Source organism: Aotus nancymaae, unplaced genomic scaffold (genome assembly GCF_030222135.1).
Source record: "Aotus nancymaae isolate 86718 unplaced genomic scaffold, 86718_ANA_hifiasm-v0.15.2.pri h1tg000028l, whole genome shotgun sequence".
NCBI classification, from domain to species: domain Eukaryota; kingdom Metazoa; phylum Chordata; class Mammalia; order Primates; family Aotidae; genus Aotus; species Aotus nancymaae.
In genome coordinates, this window is record NW_026988441.1 from 27,343,556 (window position 1) to 27,362,307 (window position 18,752).

The 18,752-nt window shown below is 52.0% G+C and overlaps 1 protein-coding gene and 1 non-coding gene across 2 annotated transcripts; both read right to left on the reverse strand.

The window, feature by feature from the left end:
• Positions 1-1,403: 1,403 nt before the first annotated feature.
• On the reverse strand, positions 1,404-1,538 carry LOC135276869 (small nucleolar RNA SNORA42/SNORA80 family). Its single transcript, XR_010344423.1, has one exon. It is a non-coding gene; the product is annotated as a small nucleolar RNA SNORA42/SNORA80 family (small nucleolar RNA).
• Positions 1,539-11,349: 9,811 nt separating this feature from the next.
• On the reverse strand, positions 11,350-15,675 carry IFI30 (IFI30 lysosomal thiol reductase). The gene is made up of 7 exons (XM_064380705.1): positions 15,519-15,675; positions 13,894-14,076; positions 13,731-13,805; positions 13,419-13,511; positions 12,175-12,327; positions 11,717-11,770; positions 11,350-11,632 (listed from the first exon to the last, which is right to left on the reverse strand). Exons 1-7 carry the CDS (start codon positions 15,651-15,653, stop codon positions 11,570-11,572), a joined length of 756 nt encoding a protein of 251 aa, XP_064236775.1. The 5' UTR covers positions 15,654-15,675; the 3' UTR covers positions 11,350-11,569.
• Positions 15,676-18,752: the final 3,077 nt, after the last annotated feature.

Genomic DNA, 18,752 nt, shown 5'->3' on the forward strand with positions numbered 1-18,752 from the left:
GGACTACAGACATGTGCCCCTACGCCCAGCTAATTTTTTGTATTTTTAGTAGAGATGGGGTTTGACCATGTTAGCCAGGATGGTCTCGATCTCCTGACCTTGAGATTCACCCGCCTCGGCCTCCCAAAGTGCTGGGATTACAGGCGTGAGCCACTGCGCCCGGCCCCCTTTTTTTTTTGAAACGGAGTCTCACTCTGTACCTCAGGCTGGAGTGGAATGGCCCGATCTCCGCTCACTGCAACCTCCGCCTCCCAGGTTCAAGTGATTCTCGTGCCTCAGCCTCCCAAGCAGCTGGGATTACAGGCATGGGCCACCATGCCCAGCTAATTTTGTATTTTTCGTCGAGACAGTGTAGCAGGAGCGGCCGCGGGAAACGGATCTCTTGGACACCGAATACAGGAGGAAGGAATTTATTCGGCCAGGAGCAAGGTGGCATAGTTGCCTAACAGCCAAGCTCCCCTAACAAAGGAAGGTTCCATCTTTATATGGGCTTATGCTTTAGATGTTACACGTGGAAGAATCTTAGGTTTATAGCTTAACATATGAAAAGGGTCTCGGTTTACAGTCTTAGGAATTACATATGAAAATGGCTTCGGTTTACAGTCTTAGGAATGAAAAGGGGAAGTTTACAGTCTTAGGAATGAAAAGGGGAAGTTGATCTGAGATGCCTGGGTCTCCCTCTTCAACAGGGTTTCACCATGTTAGCCAGGCTGGTCTCGAACTCCTGACCTCAAGTGATTCACCCGCCTCAGCCTCCCAAAGTGCTTGGATGGCAGATGTGAGCCACTGTGCCTGGCCTGAGAAATGATTTTCAATGAGTCGCAAACTACTGCCTGTGGGCTGTTACCTGTTGAAGGTGTCCAGGTTCTTGGCATCTTGAACAAAGAATTGGACAAAGCTCACAGACAAAGCAAGGAAAGAAAAAAGGTTAACAAAAGCAGAGATTTGTTGAAAATGAAAGTACACTCCACAGGGTGGGAGCCAGCGGAGCATAGGGGCTCAGGCCTATAATCCCAGCAGCTTGGGAGGACGAGGCCCATGGATCACCCGAGGTCAGAAGTTCAAGAACAACCTGGCCAATGTGGCGAAACCCCATCACTACTAAAAATACAAAATTTAGCTAGATGTGGTGGCCAACACCTGTAATCCCAGCTACTCCGGAGGCTGAGGCACAAGAATCTCTTGAACCAGAGAGGTGGAGGTTACAGTGAGCAGAGACGGCTCCAGCCTGGGTGACAGAGTGAGACTCTGTCTCAAAGAAAACGAAAAAGAGAGAGAGTATTTTACAGTTTCACTCTTTTTGTCAACAAATGCCATGATTATGTTTCAATAAAGTTTTACTTATGAACACAGAAATTTGCATTTATTTTCTTTTTTTACTTTATGATTATTTTTATTTTTTCTACTGTGTAGCCCACTTCAGTGCCAGCAGCCTGCGGTCACAGAGGCCAGGCAATGGTTTGGGGCTAGTTTGCTCTGGCATGGGGTACTATGAGAGGCCCAGGGGGATGGGCCCATCATAAACCCAAACCCCACTCTGGGAGGCTGAGGTGGGAGGATCACAAAGTCAAGAGATCGAGACCATCCTGGCCAACATGGTGAAACCCCGTCTCTACTAGAAAAATACAAAAATTAGCTGGGCATGGTGGCATGCGCCTGTAGTCCCAGCTACTCAGGAGGCTGAGGTGAGAGAATCGCTTGAACCCAGGAGGCGGAGATTGCAGTGAGCCGAGATTGCGCCACTGTATTCCAGCCTGGCGCCTGGCAACAGAGCAAGACTCTGTCTCAAAAAAAAAAAAAAAAAAAAAAAAAAAAATCCAAATCCATGCATAGAAATTTGCATTTAATATAATTTCAGGTCACAGGATAAGCAAAACTTTGTTGAAACACAATCATGCCATTTGTTGGTCTGCAAAAGTAAAACCGCAGTGTGGCTTTTTTTCATTGAGACAGAGTCTCACTCTGTCCCCCAGGCTGGAGTGCAGGGGCGCGATCTCGGCTCACGGCAACTTCTGCCTCCCAGGTTCAAGCGATTCTCTCACCTCAGCCTCCTGAGTAGCTGGGATTACAGGCACCCACCACCATGTCTGGCTATTTTTTGTATTTTTATAGAGATGGGGTTTCACCGCGTTGGCCAGGCTGGTCTTGAATTCCTGACCTCAAGTGAGCCACCTGCCTCGGCCTCCCAAAGTTGGGATTACAGGCCTGAACCATTGCGCCGGTCTACAATACGGCTTTTGACAACAAAATTTTGCCCAGTCAGAAGATACCCTTTATAGTTTTCTAAGTTTTTTTTTTTTTTTTTTTTTTTGAGACAGGGTCTTGCTCTGTCACCCAGGCTGGAGTGCATTGGTGCGATTTTGGCTCACTACCTCTGACTCCCATCTCAGCGTCCCTAGTAGCTGGGACTACAGGCATGTGCCACCATGCCTGACTAATTTTTATATTTTCAGTAGAGACGGGGTTTCACCCTGTTGCCTAGGCTGTTCTGGAACTCCTGAGCTCAAGTGACCCACCTGTCTTGGTCTCCCAAAGTGCTGGGATTACACTCGTAAGCCACCATGCCCAGCGTTCTGATTCGGATTCCATGGTATATAAATAATAAACTTTGTAGCCATATCTGATAATACGAAAAATAATTTTTGCTTATCAACATGCAAATAATTCTACCAAGTAGAAAGATGGTCTTCTTCCTCCCCCCAATTTAAACCTTTTATTTATTTACTTATTTATTTATTTGAGACAGAGACTCGCTCTGTCGCCAGGTGCTGTGCTAGAGTGCAATGGCGCGATCTCGGCTCACCACAACCTCCGCCTCCCGGGTTCAAGCAATTCTGCCTCAGCCTCCTGAGTAGCTGGGATTACAGGCACGCACCACCATGCCCAGCTAATTTTTGTATTTTTAGTAGAGATGGGGTTTCACCATGTTGGCCAGGATGGTCTCGATCTCTTGACCTCGTGATCCACCCGCCTCGGCCTCCCAAAGTGCTGGGATTACAGGCGTGAGCCACCGCGCCTGGACTTCACCTCCCTCTTTCTTCTTTCTTTCTTTCCCTCCCTCCCTCCCTCCCTCCCTCCCTCCCTTCCTTCCTCCCTTCCTTCCTTCCTTCCTTCCTTCCTTCCTTTTTCTTTTCCCTCCCTCCCTCTCTCCCTCCCTTCCTTCCTTCCTTCCTTCTTTTCTTTTGAAACAGTCTTGCTCTGTCACCCAGGCTGGAGTGTTGTGGCGTGATCTCAGTTCACTGCAGCCTCTGCCTCCAGGATTCAAGCAACTCTCCTGTCTCAGCCTCTGGAGTAGCTGGGATCATAGGCGAGGTCCACCACACCCAGTTAATTTTTGTATTTTTAGTAGAGATGGGGTTTCGCCACGTTGACCAGGCTGGGCTGGAACTTGCGGGCTCAGGTCATCCACCCGCCTTGGCCTCCCAGAGTGCTGGGATTACAGGCCTGAGCCACCGCGCCCAACGTTGATCAGGTTGTTTATGTATCGTTCTGCTTATTTGTTTCTACTTTATGAAACCCATTTTTCTGCTATTGCCCAGGGGGACGTGTCATTTTGCCAGGCCTCAGTAACTCATGCCTGTAATTCCAGCACTTTCTCAGAAGACAAAGTAGGAGGATTGCTTGATGCTAGTTCAAGACCAGCCTGACCAACATGGTGAAACCCAGTCTCTACTAAAAATACAAAAATTAGTCAGGCGAGGTGGCATGTTCCTGTAATCCCAGCTACTCAGGAGAGTTGAGGCAGGAGAATCGCTTGAACCCGGGAGGCGGAGGCTGCAGTGAGCTGAGATCGGGCCACTGCACTCTAGCCTGGGCAACAGAGTGAAACTCCATTTCAAAAAAGAAAGAAAGAAAGAAAGAAGGCCAGGCGCGGTGGCTCACGCCTGTAATCCCAGCACTTTGGGAGGCCGAGGTGGGTGGATCATGAGGTCAAGAGATCGAGACCATCCTGGTCAACATGGTGAAACCCCGTCTCTACCAAAAATTACAAAAAATTAGCTGGGCATGGTGGTGCGTGCCTGTAATCTCAGCAACTCAGGAGGCTGAGGCAGGAGAATTGCCTGAACCCAGGAGGCGGAGGTTGTGGTGAGCCGAGATCGCGCCATTGCATTCCAGCCTGGGTAACAAGAGTGAAACTGCGTCTCAAAAAAAAAAAAGAGAAAGAAAGAAAGTGAGAATTGAACAATGAGAACACATGGACACAGGGAGAGGGACATCATACACTGGGGCCTGCCAGGGGGTGGGGCACTGGGGGAGGGATAGCATTAGGAGAAATACCTAATGTAGATTACGGGTTGATGGGTGCAGTAAACGACCATGGCACGTGTATACCGATGTGACAAATCTGCACATTCTGCACGTGCACCCAGAACTTAAAGTATAATAATAAAAAAAATGAATCCACTGTAGATGTACAGTGGATTTTGTTGTGGGTTCTCCGTTCTGTTGCATTTGTCTACGTGTCTGTTTTTGTGCCAGTACCACGCTGTTTTGGTTACTATAGGTCTGTTGTATAATTGAATGTTGGGTAATGGGATCCCTCCAGTTTTTATTATTTTTGCTCAGGACAGCTTTGGCTATTCTAGGTCTTTTGTGATTTCATATAAATTTAGAACTATTTTTTGAGACAGCGTGATCTCGGCTCACTGCAAGTGAGCCTCTTGGGTTCAAGTATTTCTCCTACCTCAGCCTCCCGAATAGCTGGAATTACAGGCGCCCACCACCAAGCCCCACTAATTTTTATATTTTTAGTAGAGATGGGGTTTCACCACGTTGTCCAGGCTGGTCTCGAATTCCTGACCTCAGTTGATCCACTCACCTTGGCTTCCCAAAGTGCTGGAATAGGCGTGAGCCACCGCGCCCAGCCTAATTTATTTATTTATGTTTTTTGAGAAAGGGTCTGGCTCTGTCACCCAGGCTGGAGTGCAGTGGTGCAATTTCGGCTCACTGCAACCTCCGCCTCCTGGGTTCAAGAGATTCTCCTGCCTCAGCCTCCCAAGTAGCTGGGATTACAGGTGTGCGCCACCATACCCAGCTAATTTTTAGTATTTTTAGTGAGATGGGGTTTCACCACGTTACCTAGGGTTTTCTCGAACTCCTCGGCCTTGTGAACTACCCACCTTGGCCTCCCAAAGTACTGGGATTACAGGCGTGAGCCACTGTATGCCTGGCTGGTTCCTATCATTTTTTTTTTTTTTTTTTTTTGAGACTGAGTCTTGCTCTGTCACCCAGGCTGGTGTACAGTGGCACGATCTCAATTCACTGCAACCTCTGCCTCCTGTGTTCAAGCTATTCTCCTGCCTCAGCCTCCCAAGTAGCTGGGATTACTGGCGCACATCACCATGCCCAACTGTTTTTTTTTTTTTTTGAGATAGAGTTTCACTCTTGTTGCCCAGGCTGGAGTGCAATGGTGCAATCTCGGCTCACTGCAACCTGTGCATCCCGGATTCAAGCGATTCTCCTGCCTCAGCCTTCCGAGTAGCTGATTACAGGCATGTGCCTCTATGCCTGACTAATTTTGTATTTTTCGTAGAGACAGGGTTTCTCCATGTTTGTCAGGCTGATCTCGAACTCTGGATCTCAGGTGAATTGCCCGCCTCAGCCTCCCAAAGTGCTGGGATTACAGGTGTGAACCCTGAGCTGGGCCCACCATTTTTTTTTTAAACTATTGAGTTTTGTATTATCACACCTGTCTCATAGCTATATATATATATATATATATATATATATATATTTTTTTTTTTTTTTTTTTTTTTTTTTTGAGAGGGAGTCTTGCTCTGTCGCCCAGACTGGAGTGCAGTGGCGTGATCTCGGCTCACTGCATCCTTCACCTCCCGGGTTCAAGCAATTGTCCTGCCTCAGCCTCCTGAGTAGCTGGCATTACAGGCACGTGCCACCACGCCCGGCTAATTTTTGTATTTTTAGTAAAGACGGGGTTTCATCACGTTGGTCAGGTTGGTTTCCAACTCCTGACCTCGTGATCCATCTGCCTCAGCCTCCCACATGCTGGGATTACAGGCGTGAGCCCCCGCACCCGGCCTCATAGCTGTAATTTTTAAATGAAAGCTGTAAGAGCCGTGATTGCACCAGTCTATGTTTATATATTTATTTTATAGGTATGTAACACTTTCTCCCTCTTGATGGAATTCCTAAAGATCAACTTGTAAAGGAGCTTTATTTCATTGGCTTTAGAAACCCACATGCACTTATGTAAATTAAGACTAGTCAAACAGGCTTACATTGTCTTTAGATGTGGAAGGTGGTAACAGTGTAAACTATAAAACTATAAATTAAATAAGAACACCACATGCAATAAACGTGAATTGCTTGGCTGGGCGGTGCTCAGCTCTGTCATCCCAGCACTTTGGAAGGCTGATTGGAGGTGGATCATCTGAGGCCAGGAGTTCAAGAACAGTCTGGGGAGCCGGGCAGGTGGATCACGAGGTCAGGAGTTCGAGACCATCCTGGCCAACATGGTGAAACCCTGCCTCTACTAAAAATAAAAAATTAGCTGGGTGTGATGGCGTGCTCCTGTAATCCCGCTACTCGGGAGGCTGAGGCAGGAGAATCTCTTGAACCTGGGAGGCGGAGGTTGCAGTGAGCCGAGATTGTGCCACTGTACTGTATCCTGGGTGACAGAGCAAGACTCCATCTCAAACACACACACACACACACACACACACACACACACACACACACAAGAATTTACCATGCATGGTGGCTCTCACTGTAGTCCCAGCTACTCGGGAGGCTCAGCGGGGAGGATCACTTGAGCTCTGAAGTCAGAGGTTGCAGTGAGCTGTGATGTCACCCCACTGCACTCCAGTCTGGGTGACAAAGTGAGACCCTGTCTGAAAACAAAAAAAGGTGACTTGCTTAATGGATGTCAAGTCTGACAATAAATTAATTTTAAAAAGTAAAGGAGAGACTCATAAGTGGGGTTTTTTCTGGCTTGCTTGGATGGTTATTTTTGAGACATGGTGTTATTTTGTCACCCAGGCTGAAGCGCAGTGGCGCGATCTCAGCTCACTGCAGCCTCTGCCTCCCAGGTTCAAGCGATTCTCGTACTTCAGCCTCCCGAGTACCTAGGATTACAGGCATGAGCCACCACGCTCTGCTATTTTTTTTTTTTTAGAGGCAGGGTTTCACCATGTTGGCCAGGGTGGTCTTGAACTCCTAGCCTCAAGTGATCCATCCTCCTCGGCCTCCGAAAGTGCTGGGATTACAGGCTTGAGCCACAGCGCCCGGCCGTTTGTGAATTTTTATAGCGTAACTAAAGATACATGGTGCTGGGCTCAGCACTATAATCCCAGCACTACAGGAGCCCCAGGTAGGAGGGCGGCTTGAGATCAGGGGTTTGAGACCAGCCCAGGCAACATAGCAAAACCCTGTCTCTGTGAAAATTAACAAACATTGAGAGTGATGATGAGCACCTGTAGTCCCAGCTACTTGAGAGGCTGAGGCAGGAGGATTGCTTGAGCCCAGGAAGTTGTGGCTACGGTGAGCTATGATTGTGCCACTGCACTCCAGCCTGGGTGACAGAGCCAGTCCTGTCGAGTAAGGAAGAGCTGGCGTTGTGGCTCACACCTATAATCCCAGCACTTCGGGAGGCCAAGGCGGGCAGATCGCTTGAGCCCAGGACTTTGATACCAGCTTGGGCAACATGGCGAAACCCCGTCTTCACTACCAATTCAGAAATTAGCCGGGTGTGTTGGCGTATGCCTGTAGTCCCAGCTACTCTAGCTGGACCCGGAAGGCGGAGGCTGCAGTGAGCTGAGATCGCACCACTGCACTCCAGCATGGGTGACAGAGAGAGACTCTGTCTCAAAAACAGAAAGGAAAAAAAAGGAAGGAAGGAAAGCGAGGTTAAGGGGGACAGAGAGAGAGAAAGAGACGAAGAAAGAAGCAATGCTCATTAAACGCGTGACTGCTCATACCATTTAGAGACCTAACTTAGATACGTTCCCAACTCTTACCGAAGCCACCACCACCTTTTAAAATGAGACACACGTGTGTAACCAAGCCAACCTATTATCAGGACAAAGATATTGATTCAACAAAATATGGCATAGTGTGCTTAGATTTCTTTTCTTTTCTTTCTTTCTTTTTTTTTTTTTTATTTTTGAGACCCAGTCTTGCTGGGTTCAAGCCATTCTCCTGCCTCAGCCTCTCGAGTAGCTGGAACTACAGGCGCATGCCACCATGCCCTGCTAATTTTTTGTATTTTTAGTAGAGACATGGTTTCGCTGTGTTAGCCAGGATGGTCTCGTTCTCCTGACCTCGAGATCTGCCCGCCGTGGCCTCCCAAAGTGCTGGGATTACAGGTGTGAGCCACCACGCCCAGCCTAATTTTTGTATTTTTAGTAGAGATGGGGTTTCGCCACGTTGGCCAGGCTGGTCTTGAACTCCTGACCTCAAGTGATCCACCCACCTCAGCCTCCCAAAGTGCTGTGATTACAGACGTGAGCCGCGGCACCCGGCCAGGTTATTCTTTTCACTTTCCCCGTTCTACTCTTTGGAACCAAGTTACTAAATCCAGTTCATTATCAAGGTGGTTGTAGGGCCGGGTGCAGCCGATCATCTCTGTAATCGCAGCACTTCGGGATCCTCAAGAAGGATCGCTTGAGCCCAGGAGTTTGAGACCAGCCTGGGGAAAACAGCCAGACACCATCTCAAAATAAAGAGAAACAAACAAAGGTATTTGCAGGACGCGGAATTACGCCTCACCTCCTTGAAGGAAGATCATAACATCTATGAGACGGCCAGTCTGTCTGTAAGGAAACAGACAACGCTCAACACGCTTTTTCCCTTTTTCATTTAAGAGTCATTGAGAGTGTTGGCCGGGCGCGGTGGCTCACGCCTGTCATCCCAGCACTTTGAGAGGCTGAGGTGGGCGGATCACGAGGTCAAGAGATCGAGACCATCCTGGCCAACATGGCGAAACCCCCGTCTCTACTAAAATACAAAAATTAGCTGGGCATGGTGGTGCGTGCCTGTAATCCCAGCTACTCGGGAGGCTGAGGCAGGAGAATCGCTTGAACCCAGGAGGTGAGATGCAGTGAGCTGAGATTGCGCCACTACACTCCAGCCTGGCGCCTGGCGACAGAACGAGACTCTGTCTCAAACAAACAAAACCAAACAAACAAACAAAAAAACCAGTGACTTACATCTGACTTGCCAGATCAGCCTTACAGGTTCGTACAGCTTGATCCTGGCCAATCCAAATCCTCAGGATATTTTTAGGGGCCACACGAGGCGGCTCATGCCTGTAATCCTAGCACTCTGGGAAGCCGAGGCGGCCGGATCACTTGAGGTCAGGAGTTGGAAATCAGCGTGGCCAACATAGAGAAACCCAGTTGCTACTAAAAATACAACAATTAGCTGGCTGTGGTGGCTCACACCTGTAATCCCAGCTACTCAGGAGGCTGAGGCAGGAGAATTGCTTGAACCTGGGAGGAGGAGGTCGCAGTGAACTGAGATCGCGCCACTACACTCCTGCCTGAGCGAGACTCCATCTCAAAAAAGGAAGAATTAAATCAAGTCTTTTTGTGTTTGTTTAGTTTTGAGACAGGTTCTGTCTCCCAGGCTGGAGTGCAGTGGTGCAATCATAGCTCACTGCAGCCTTGACCTCTTGGGGTCAAGCGATCCTCCCACCTCAGCCTCCTGAGTAGCTGGGAGGACAGGAGCACCCCACCACACCTGACTAACTTTTAAATTTTTTCTAGAGTCATGCTGGTTTTGAACTCTTGGCCTCAAGCAATCTTCTCACCTCGGCTTCCCAAAGTACTGGGATTATTGGTGTAGTCATCATGCCTGGACATAAAATCTTTTAACAGGGCACAGTGGTTCACGCCTGTAATCCCAGCACTTTGGGAGGCCGAGGCGGGTGGATCACAAGGTCAGGAGATCAAGACCAGCCTGGCTAATGTGATGAAAACCTGTCTCTACTACAAATACAAAAATTAGCCAGGCGTGGTGGTGGGTGCTTGCAATTCCAGCTACTTAGGAAGCTGAGGCAGGAGAATTGCTTGAATCTGGGAGGCTGAGGTTGCAGTGAGCTGAGATTGTGCCACTGCACTCCAGCCTGGGTGACACAGTAAGACTCCATCTCAAAAAATAAAAAAAAAAACTAAAAAAAAAATCTTTTAACATGTGTTCATTTTACATTAGTATGAGAATCATGGTCTTTCCTTCCCTTGAAAACTAGCCTATAAGGCCTGGCGCGGTGGCTCATGCCTGTAATCCCAGCCCTTTGGGAGGCTGAGACAGGTGGATCAGGAGTTTGAGACCAGCCTGGCCAACATGGCCAAATCCTGTCTCTACTAAAAATATATAAATTAGCCAGATGTAGTGGTGCGTGCCTGTAATCCCAGCTACTTGGGTGGCTGAGGCAGGAGAATTCCTTGAACCCAGGAGGCAGAGGTTGCAGGGAGCCGAGATCACGCCATTGCACTCCAGCCTGGGTGACAGAGCCAGACTCCATCTCAAAAAAAAAAAAAAAAAATATATATATATATATATAGTATAATATACCTTCCTGTTTTGGGTGTTTACGACTGGCATTCTAGCTCCAGATTTTGCTGTGGCTAGAGTCTTGGACATTCTTTTTTTCCGCTTTCCTGGAACACCCTGACATCGCCACTAGGGAACAAATTCTCTGAAACTCCCTTGGCCGGGCGCGGTGGCTCACGCCTGTAATCCCAGCACTTTGGGAGGCCGAGGAGGGTGGATCACGAGGTCAAGAGATCGAGACCATCCTGGTCAACATGGTGAAACCCCATCTCTACTAAAAATACAAAAAATTAGCTGGGCATGGTGGTGCGTGCCTGTAATCCCAGCTACTCAGGAGGCTGAGGCAGGAGAATTGTCTGAACCCAGGAGGCGGAAGTTGCGGTGAGCCGAGATCGCGCCATTGCACTCCAGCCTGGGTAACAAGAGCGAAACTCCGTCTCAAAAAAGAAACTTCCCAGACAGTGTCCCTGCCCCATCCTCTGTCCTTGTCTGGCTCCAGTTCCCATAGTCTGTCTCAATCCATATTACCCAGTATGGGGTCAGCACAATGGGGGTGGCTAGGGATGTTTGTGCAATTAATGAACCCATTTTCTGCCTCATGAACTCCTATTTACCCTTCAAAACTCCAGCCCCAATGCCCTTCTCCCCTATGTAGACTTCTCTCCCTCTGGGATCCTCTAGCCCCAGCCCATCCCTTTTGGCCCATCCCTGACCCCAAGAGACTCGGCATGTCTTCTGGGTCTGCATCCCTTGGACGGGGGCTCCCTGGGCTAAGGTGTGTCAAGGCTCCAGCACTGCACAGGCTTGGGGAAGGGAGAATGGCTGACATCAAATAAATTACAGCATCCGGAAGGGTTTATTCAATTAGTTTTACTTTAGCACCGTTCTTAGTGGAGCAAGATTCTTGATCATGGGGTGGAATTTTGTGTGTCTGGGCTTCATGGGATACATAGACATTTTCGTTTGTGAGCAGCAGGTGACAAGGGTCCGGATTGGAAAAAACGGCAGGGAGCTGGGTTCCCACCTGCCTTCCATCGGCTCTGCAGGGCACCGGCCATCACTTGAAGCAGACACTCCTGAGGGAGCCGGTTGAGGGAGGGCAGGTATCTGGCTTCTTGCCCTGGAGGGGAAGGCCACGAGCTGGAGTCCTAGAAGGAGACCCCACCCCCACCACCTGAACCCCACTGCTCCCTGCCCAGCTTACCTGGTACAACTGGCAGACGAGGGCCAGGAGCTGGCTCAGATCTTGCAAGGGTTTCTGCACAAAGCAAGACAAGGGGTCGCTTAGTCCCAGCAGCTGCCTCAACCTAGGTACCCTGGTTCCAGCCCAGAAAGGGCTACATATGGTCCCAAGTCTGGCCCCCGCCTCCCACCTCACAAATCAGTGGGCACATCTGTCCCAACGGGGGTGGCTAGGGATGTTTAATACATTGAATTAATACACACTTTCTTTTTTGTTTCTTGTTTTTTGTTGTTTAATACACACATTTTTTGCCTGATGGACTCCTACTCACCCTTCAAAACCCCAGCCCCAGTGCCCTTTTTTCCTATGCAAAGCCATCACTCCCACTCTGGGCTCCATTATCCCTGGTCCCTCTGTCTGGTCCATCCCTGACTCCATGGGACTAGGGGTGTCAAGCTGAGGGCTAAGAAGATCCTTACCCCATTGACGGTGACCCAGGGCACATACTCGTGGGGTGGCTGGAGAGCATCTGTCCGCTGGGCGTTGGCGTGCATGAGCTGCATGCCACGGTCCCCCGTCGCACACTTCATGACAGTGTCTGGCGACAGGTCTGGGGCATAGAGCTGCATGCACTGGGCGGGGTGGAGGAGCAGGGGGGTTGCCTCAGCTTCCTCCCTGTTATCTCCTCAACAGTCCCCCACCAGCCCTAAGCCAAGCCTGTTTCGTCACTGAGAAGAGGGTACAGTTGGCATCACAGCCACTCAACAATGCCACAAACATCAAGTGCTCAATGCACGCTTTAGTGGAGGCCTGGGAGCAGGGCTGGGGCTGCTCCTAGCCCACTTGTTTCATTCCTAAGACCAGATCCGCTGCCTCTGACCCCCATGGCATCTCACTTTCCTCAGGGCCTCCATGCATGCTGATCCCTCTGCCGGAAACACCTTTCCTCCTCCTTCCGCAGTTTCTCCTCAGTGCCCTCTCCTCCTTGCCGCTCTTCCGGCCCCAATCTAACCCTGCAGGACTAGGGTGTCGCTGGGTGGGGCCTCTTGGGTGGTTCAGATGTTTGGGGAATGAACACTGATTAGAGCTGATGAGCCACTCCTCTGGGAGTCATTCTTCACAATCCCCTGGGGAAGTAGGTGGGGCCTGTCCTATACCATCTCCATATCCCATCTTCTGTGTCTCTGCATATTCCTGCTCATCCTTCCATGCTCAGCTCAGAGATGCCTCCTCCAGTAAGTCCTCCATGATCACTCATGCTCCTCTGATTCAAAGATGGAGGCTTCAAGAGGGGAGGCTGGGACTGGGTGCGGCAGCTCACACCTATGATCCCAGCCCTTTGGGAGGCCAGGGCAGGCGGATCACTTGAGGTCAGGAGTTTGAGACCAGCCTGGCCAGCATGGTGAACCCTGCCTCTACTAAAAATACAAAAATTAGCCAGGCATGGTGGTGATTTGCACTCCTCTTCCCAGCTACTAGGGAGGCTGAGGCGAGAGGATCACTTAAACCCAGGAGACAGAGGTTGCAGTGAGCCGAGATCGCACCACTTGCACTCCAGCCTGCAGAGCAAGACCCTGTCTCAAAAAAAAAAGAAGGGAGGTTGTTCTCCTGGCTGCACAGAGAGCAATGGTCAGGGCTAGGACTTGAATCTGGGTCTGCCTGGGTGCAGGGAAGGCTACCACCCCCGTCCCTCTCCTGGTGCGGAGTGAGGGGCGTCACTCACTAGTGGCAGACTTTCCTCCATGTTGTCAAACTCTTCCATGCAGACGATAGTCAGGAAGGCTGACTCCATCTCAAGTTCATCCAACAGGCAGGCCTGGGGTTCGGAGAGGGGGCAGGAGAGGGCATGAGGCGGGCCCAGGGTACCCTGACACCCAATCATAATAATCACCGGTGCCCACCCAGGAGATAGGGAATAAAGATGTGATTACATGGGAACCCACGAGGCAGAAGACAGAGCTGGCACCCTCGCAGTTGCCTCCTGTGCACTGCGTCGTTTCCCCCACCCTGGCGAGGGGCCCCTGGCGCCGCTTACCTCCACCTTGTTGAATTTGCACTCCTCTTCCCCATGCTGGCACTTGAACTCCCACCTACCGCTGACATTTTGTTCCTGCAAGGCAGCAGGGTGAGAGCTGGCTGGCAGACTGGGTTCCCTGCTCCCCTGCCCACGTGCCTCAGTTTCCCCAGTGCCCGCGCACCTGCGCGTTTCCGTAGGGCACCAGTGTGACGTTGAGGATCTCCATGACCATCAGCCACGTTGGGAAGAGCTCCCGGATCAGGAAGGCGCGGCAGCCGCCACACAGGGATTCGTAGTAGAGGGTCACGTTGACGAGCTGCGCCTCGGATTCCTTGAGGCGCTTCCGCAGATATTGACTGCCCATCTGGGGATTAGGAAGGGGTGTGAGGCACGTGTAGCCCTGGGCAATTCCCTACTTCTCTAAACCCCACTTGGTATTCATTTTTTTTTGAGACAGAGTTTCACTCTTGTTGCCCAGGCTGGAGTGCAGTGGTGCGTTCTCGGCTCACGGCAACATCCACCTCCCGGGTTCAAGCGATTCTCCTGTCTCAGCCTCCCGAGTAGCTGGGACTACAGGCGAATGCCACCATGCCCGGCTAATTTTTGCATTTTTTAGTAGAGACGGGGTTTCACCATGTTGACCAGGATGGTCTCGATCTCTTGACTTCGTGATCCATCCGCCTCAACCTCCCAAAGTGCTTGGATTACAGGCGTGAGCCACCGCGCCCGGCCTTGTTTGCTTGTTTTTTGTATTTTTAGTAGAGATGGGGTTTCTCCATGTTGGCCAGGCTGGCCTCAAACTCTTGACCTCAGGTGATCCACCCGCCTTGGCCTCCAAAAGTGCTGGGGTTACAGGTGTGAGCCACTGAGCCTGGCGAGCCTTGTTTTTTTTTTTTTTTTTTTTTTGAGAGGGAGTCTTGCTCTGCCGCCCAGGCTGGAGTGCAGTGGCGTGATTTCAGCTCACTGCAATTTCCACCTTTTGAGTTCAAGTGACTCTCCTGCCTCAGCCTCCCAAGTAGCTGGGATTACAGATGCCCACCACCACACCCGGCTAATTTTTGTATTTTTAGTAGAGACAGGGTTTCACCATGTTGGCCAGGCTGGCCAGGCTTGAACTCTTGACCTCAAGTGATCCACCCACCTCACCCTCCCAAAGTGCTGGGATTACACACGAGCCGCCGCGCCGGGGCATGCTCATCTCTTGCCACTTTACCCGAAGACCTTGGCCTTGAGCGGAGTGAGGGACCCATTTGAACCCTTTCCAAGTCCCACCGAATAGAGGCGGCACCTAATCTGTGCTAACTTCCGGCTTCAGCGGAGGGGTGGCAGGCGGCCCGGGTGGCGGGAGCCGTGAGCAAGTCCCTCGGCCTCCAGGGAATCTGCCTAATAGGCCCCGGAGACACGCGAGCCCTGCCCGGCTGGAGTGAGCGCACCGGGGGTAGCAGCAGGAACGCACGCCGGGGGCCTCGACCCGCCGCTGAACTCATCTGGCTGTGCCCTGGGCCCCAGAAGGAGACCCCAGCTCCTGCCCCGAAAGTACACAGTAGGCGCTCAATGAACTCTTGAGTGGGACAAGGCGGGTGGGGGCAGCTGCGCGTCTCAGAAGCGGGATGAGAAAGCGAAACGGCACGGAGAGTGTGGCCGCCGTGCCAGGGGACTGAACGCGGTTTTTCCAGGACCCCGGCGGGGACAGCGTCCCCTCGGGGCCCTGGTCTTCCCCCGTGAAGTCTGGGGACATAGGAGGAGCCGCCTGTCCCGCCAGGGCGCCTGTCCCCTCCAGCCGGCCCGCCCTGTCGCCGTCCCTACCTTGTGGTTGACGGGTGGCCCGTTCCCAGAGACGTCTAACGCTTGCAGAGGGGACGCCTGCACCGCCGCCGTGGGGACGCCCAGCAGCAGCAGCAGCAGCGGGGGCAGGAGCAGCAGGAGCGGCGGCAGGGCCATCGCGGCGGGGGCAGGTGTGGCAGCGGGAGCGGCTGCCTGGGAAATGAGCGCCTTTAAGCAGGCGGCGGCCCCGCCCCTAGCCCGACCCCGCCTCCCGGTGCCCCTCCCCTCGGGTCCCGGGCCAGCGTCTCTCCCTTCTCCACGCCTCCCTCTAGGTATCTCACCCCAACCCCTCCAGGTGCTGGGTCCCCGGTCACGAGGTCATGGGGCCCCTTGGCAGTCAGCCCGGCCCAGTCATGTGAGCCCTGAGAAAGAGTAAATTTAGGGGAGGTGAGGTGAGGCCTTTGAGACAGACACAGAGGCCGAGAGAAATGGGGGTGTCTCCGCTCCTCACACCCCTATTCCTTCTGGGGGCGGCCAGGGGACTTGAGGCCCAGGGCCCACTCTCGGAGGAGTCTGTGCTCTAACAGGGGTGGCGTCGGATGGAGGCCGGGGATGGGATGGAGGCTGGGCTGTTGGGGGAGTAACTGAATGTTCACCACCGTGTCTGGGTGTGGGCAAGGCCTGTGTGGCCAGGTCCCCTCCCTCCAGCCTGGCCCCTGACCTCCCTCACACCCACCCCCAACCCCCCGGCCCCTTCGCCCTCGAACTTCCCAACCCCAATACTCCAGACTCCCCCACTGCAGTCCCGTGGGACTGACTCAGGCTTGGCTACAGCTGTGCCAGAAAAGCAGAAGCCGACACAGGGAGTGGCACATCACTTCTCTAGCCGCCCCCACCCCGCAAGCCCTACTTCTGGCTTGGGGTGAAGACAACTGGCCTTCCTTCTTTTCACTGTCCAACGCTTGTGGGCGGTGGGGGTCAACCTGGCTTTCAAGGGGTGCCCATGGGGGAGAGCGGCAGCCTGTGCTGTTTGGGGTAGGGGTGGGTGGCTTGGACTCCTCATGGCTTTGGATTTTAGTGTTGGAGCCTCAGCTTTCCCTTCTGTGTAATGGGGAGAAGGATAAGGTTTGGGAGACAGAATCACCGTGGAGGGCTCAGAGGCAGGTGGGGGAGAGTTGTCCTAGGCTGGGGCTTCCTGATGGCATGATCGGGCATTGGTGCCTGCATAGAACAGTGGCCCCGGCAGTGAAGGCAGAGACGGTACCCCAGAAAAAAGGCCCAGATGGAGGCAGGAGTGTTGGGGGAATGATTAAGACATTCAGACCCTGCAGGGCCTCATTCAGGGCAAGACACACCAGATCCTACAGAAGAAAATGTCCCAAACCTGGCGGGGAGATACAGGTGAGTCCCAGCTGTGCCCCCCTCTAGTTGTGGGGAAGACCCACACACAGTGGCTGATTTGGGAGCCAGAGTTTCCCTGAAGTCCCAGTGGCTGGATGGTCCCCCAGCCCATCCCTCAGATGACCAAACCCTTGGCAAAGCCCTTTTCCTTCTCAAAGGCTCCCCAAGACTCACTGCCTCAACTTTCATGCTTACCCTATGCCAGGTGGGATTGAAGAAATAACAATAAATATAATTGCTACAATTTTTCCAGTAGTTACCGGGCACCAGCCCTATCAGAAGAAATCATAAATGTAACCTCACAATATATTGCTCTCTGGCTTGGTGCCAGGCACAGAGTGGGCCCACAACCCATTTTATTTTATTTTATTTATTTTGAGACAGAGTCTTGCTCTGCCACCCAGGCTGGAGTCCAGGGGCACGATCTTGGCTCACTGCAACCTCTGCCTCCTAGGTTCAAGCAATTCTTCTGCCTCAGCCTCCAGAGTAGCGCGTGCCACCATGCTTGGCTAATTTTTTGTATTTTTACGGGGTTTCACCATGCTGGCCAAGCTGGTCTCGAACCCCTGACCTTGTGGTCCGCTTGCCTTGGCCTCCCAAAGTGCTGGGATTACAGTCATGAGCCACCACACCCATCCCCACAACCGATTTTATCATTGAACCCTCAGAAGCATCTAGTTGAGACTGGGGGTAGGGGCTATGGACTCCAGTTGGTAACAAAGAAATGGCTGATCAGAGAGGGAAGGCTATTTTGCCAAGGACACACAGCCAGTGGTTGAGTGATTTTAAAGGCCACACGGGATATTCTTTTCCACCCCCAGCTCAGCATAGCTGGGGCCATGAAGATGGCGATCTTTCTCCTGTGATCACCTACGCAGTGAGAGGCACTATCTGGGCTGGAGTGATTTATGGGGCATCTCCAGGCAGGATGCATGGCAGGGACAGTGCCTCGCAAGGCTAGGGGCCCCTGAGGTAAGGGAAGCAGCTCCCATCCCAAGGTCCCGGCAGTAGACTAGGTCAGAAGGGAGGTTTGTTCATGCACTTGTCCCAGGCTCAGCCTTCTTGGGCCCTGAGAGGTGGCTGGACAGGAACAGAGGACAGGGAGGCCCCAGGGGTGGGGAGGGCTGAAGGGACAAGGGTATGGCATTCTGGGTGTGATGGGGAGGGTGGTAAACAGGAGTCCAGGTTAAAGACACTATGCGGCTACCTGTGGTGGCTTACACAATTTGGGGAGGCTGTGGTGGGAGGACTGCTGGAGGCCAGGAGTTTGAGACCCATCTGGAAAAGGGAAAGACCTTTGTTTTTTTCTTGAGACAGAGTCTCACTCTGTCACCCAGCCTGGGGTGCAGTGGCACAATCTTGGCTCACTGCAGCGTCGACCTCCCAGGTTCAAGCAATTCTCCTGTCTCAGCCTCCCAAGTAGCTGGATTACAGGCGTGGGCCACCATGCCTGGCTAATTTTTTTTTTTTTTTTTTTTTGTCTTTTTAGTAGAAACAAGGTTTTGCCATGTTGGCCGGGCTGGTCTCAAACTCCCGATCTCAACTGATCTGCCTGCCTTGGCTTTTCCCAAATTGCTGGAATGACAGGTGTGAGCCACTGCACTCGGCAAGATCTTGTTTCTAAAAACATTTTAAAACAATTAGCTGGACGTGGTGACTCGCACCGGTAATCCAGTGACTCAGGAGGCTGAGATGGGAGGATTGCCTGAGCCTGGAAACCAGCAGTTTGAGGCTGTGAGCCATGAGCTGTGATCACGCCACTGCGCTCCAGCCTGGGTGACAGAGCGAGACCATGACTCTTTAAAAAGAAACAAAAAACCCCCTCACGGGGCCTCTGCTCAGCATCCCCTGGGACCTGGCGGGCTGAGCATGGGG

Bases quoted from the DNA above. Each gene is read 5' to 3' on its own strand.
- IFI30 (XM_064380705.1), bottom strand. From the start codon at position 15,653: ATGGCCCTGCCGCCGCTCCTGCTGCTCCTGCCCCCGCTGCTGCTGCTG. The intron at 14,077-15,518 runs GTAGGGACGGCG...CCTAATCCCCAG, and splicing joins GGCCACCCGTCAACCACAAG to ATGGGCAGTCAATATCTGCG. The intron at 12,328-13,418 runs GTGAGTGACGCC...CACCCCGCCCAG, and splicing joins TGGAGGAAAGTCTGCCACTA to TGCATGCAGCTCTATGCCCC.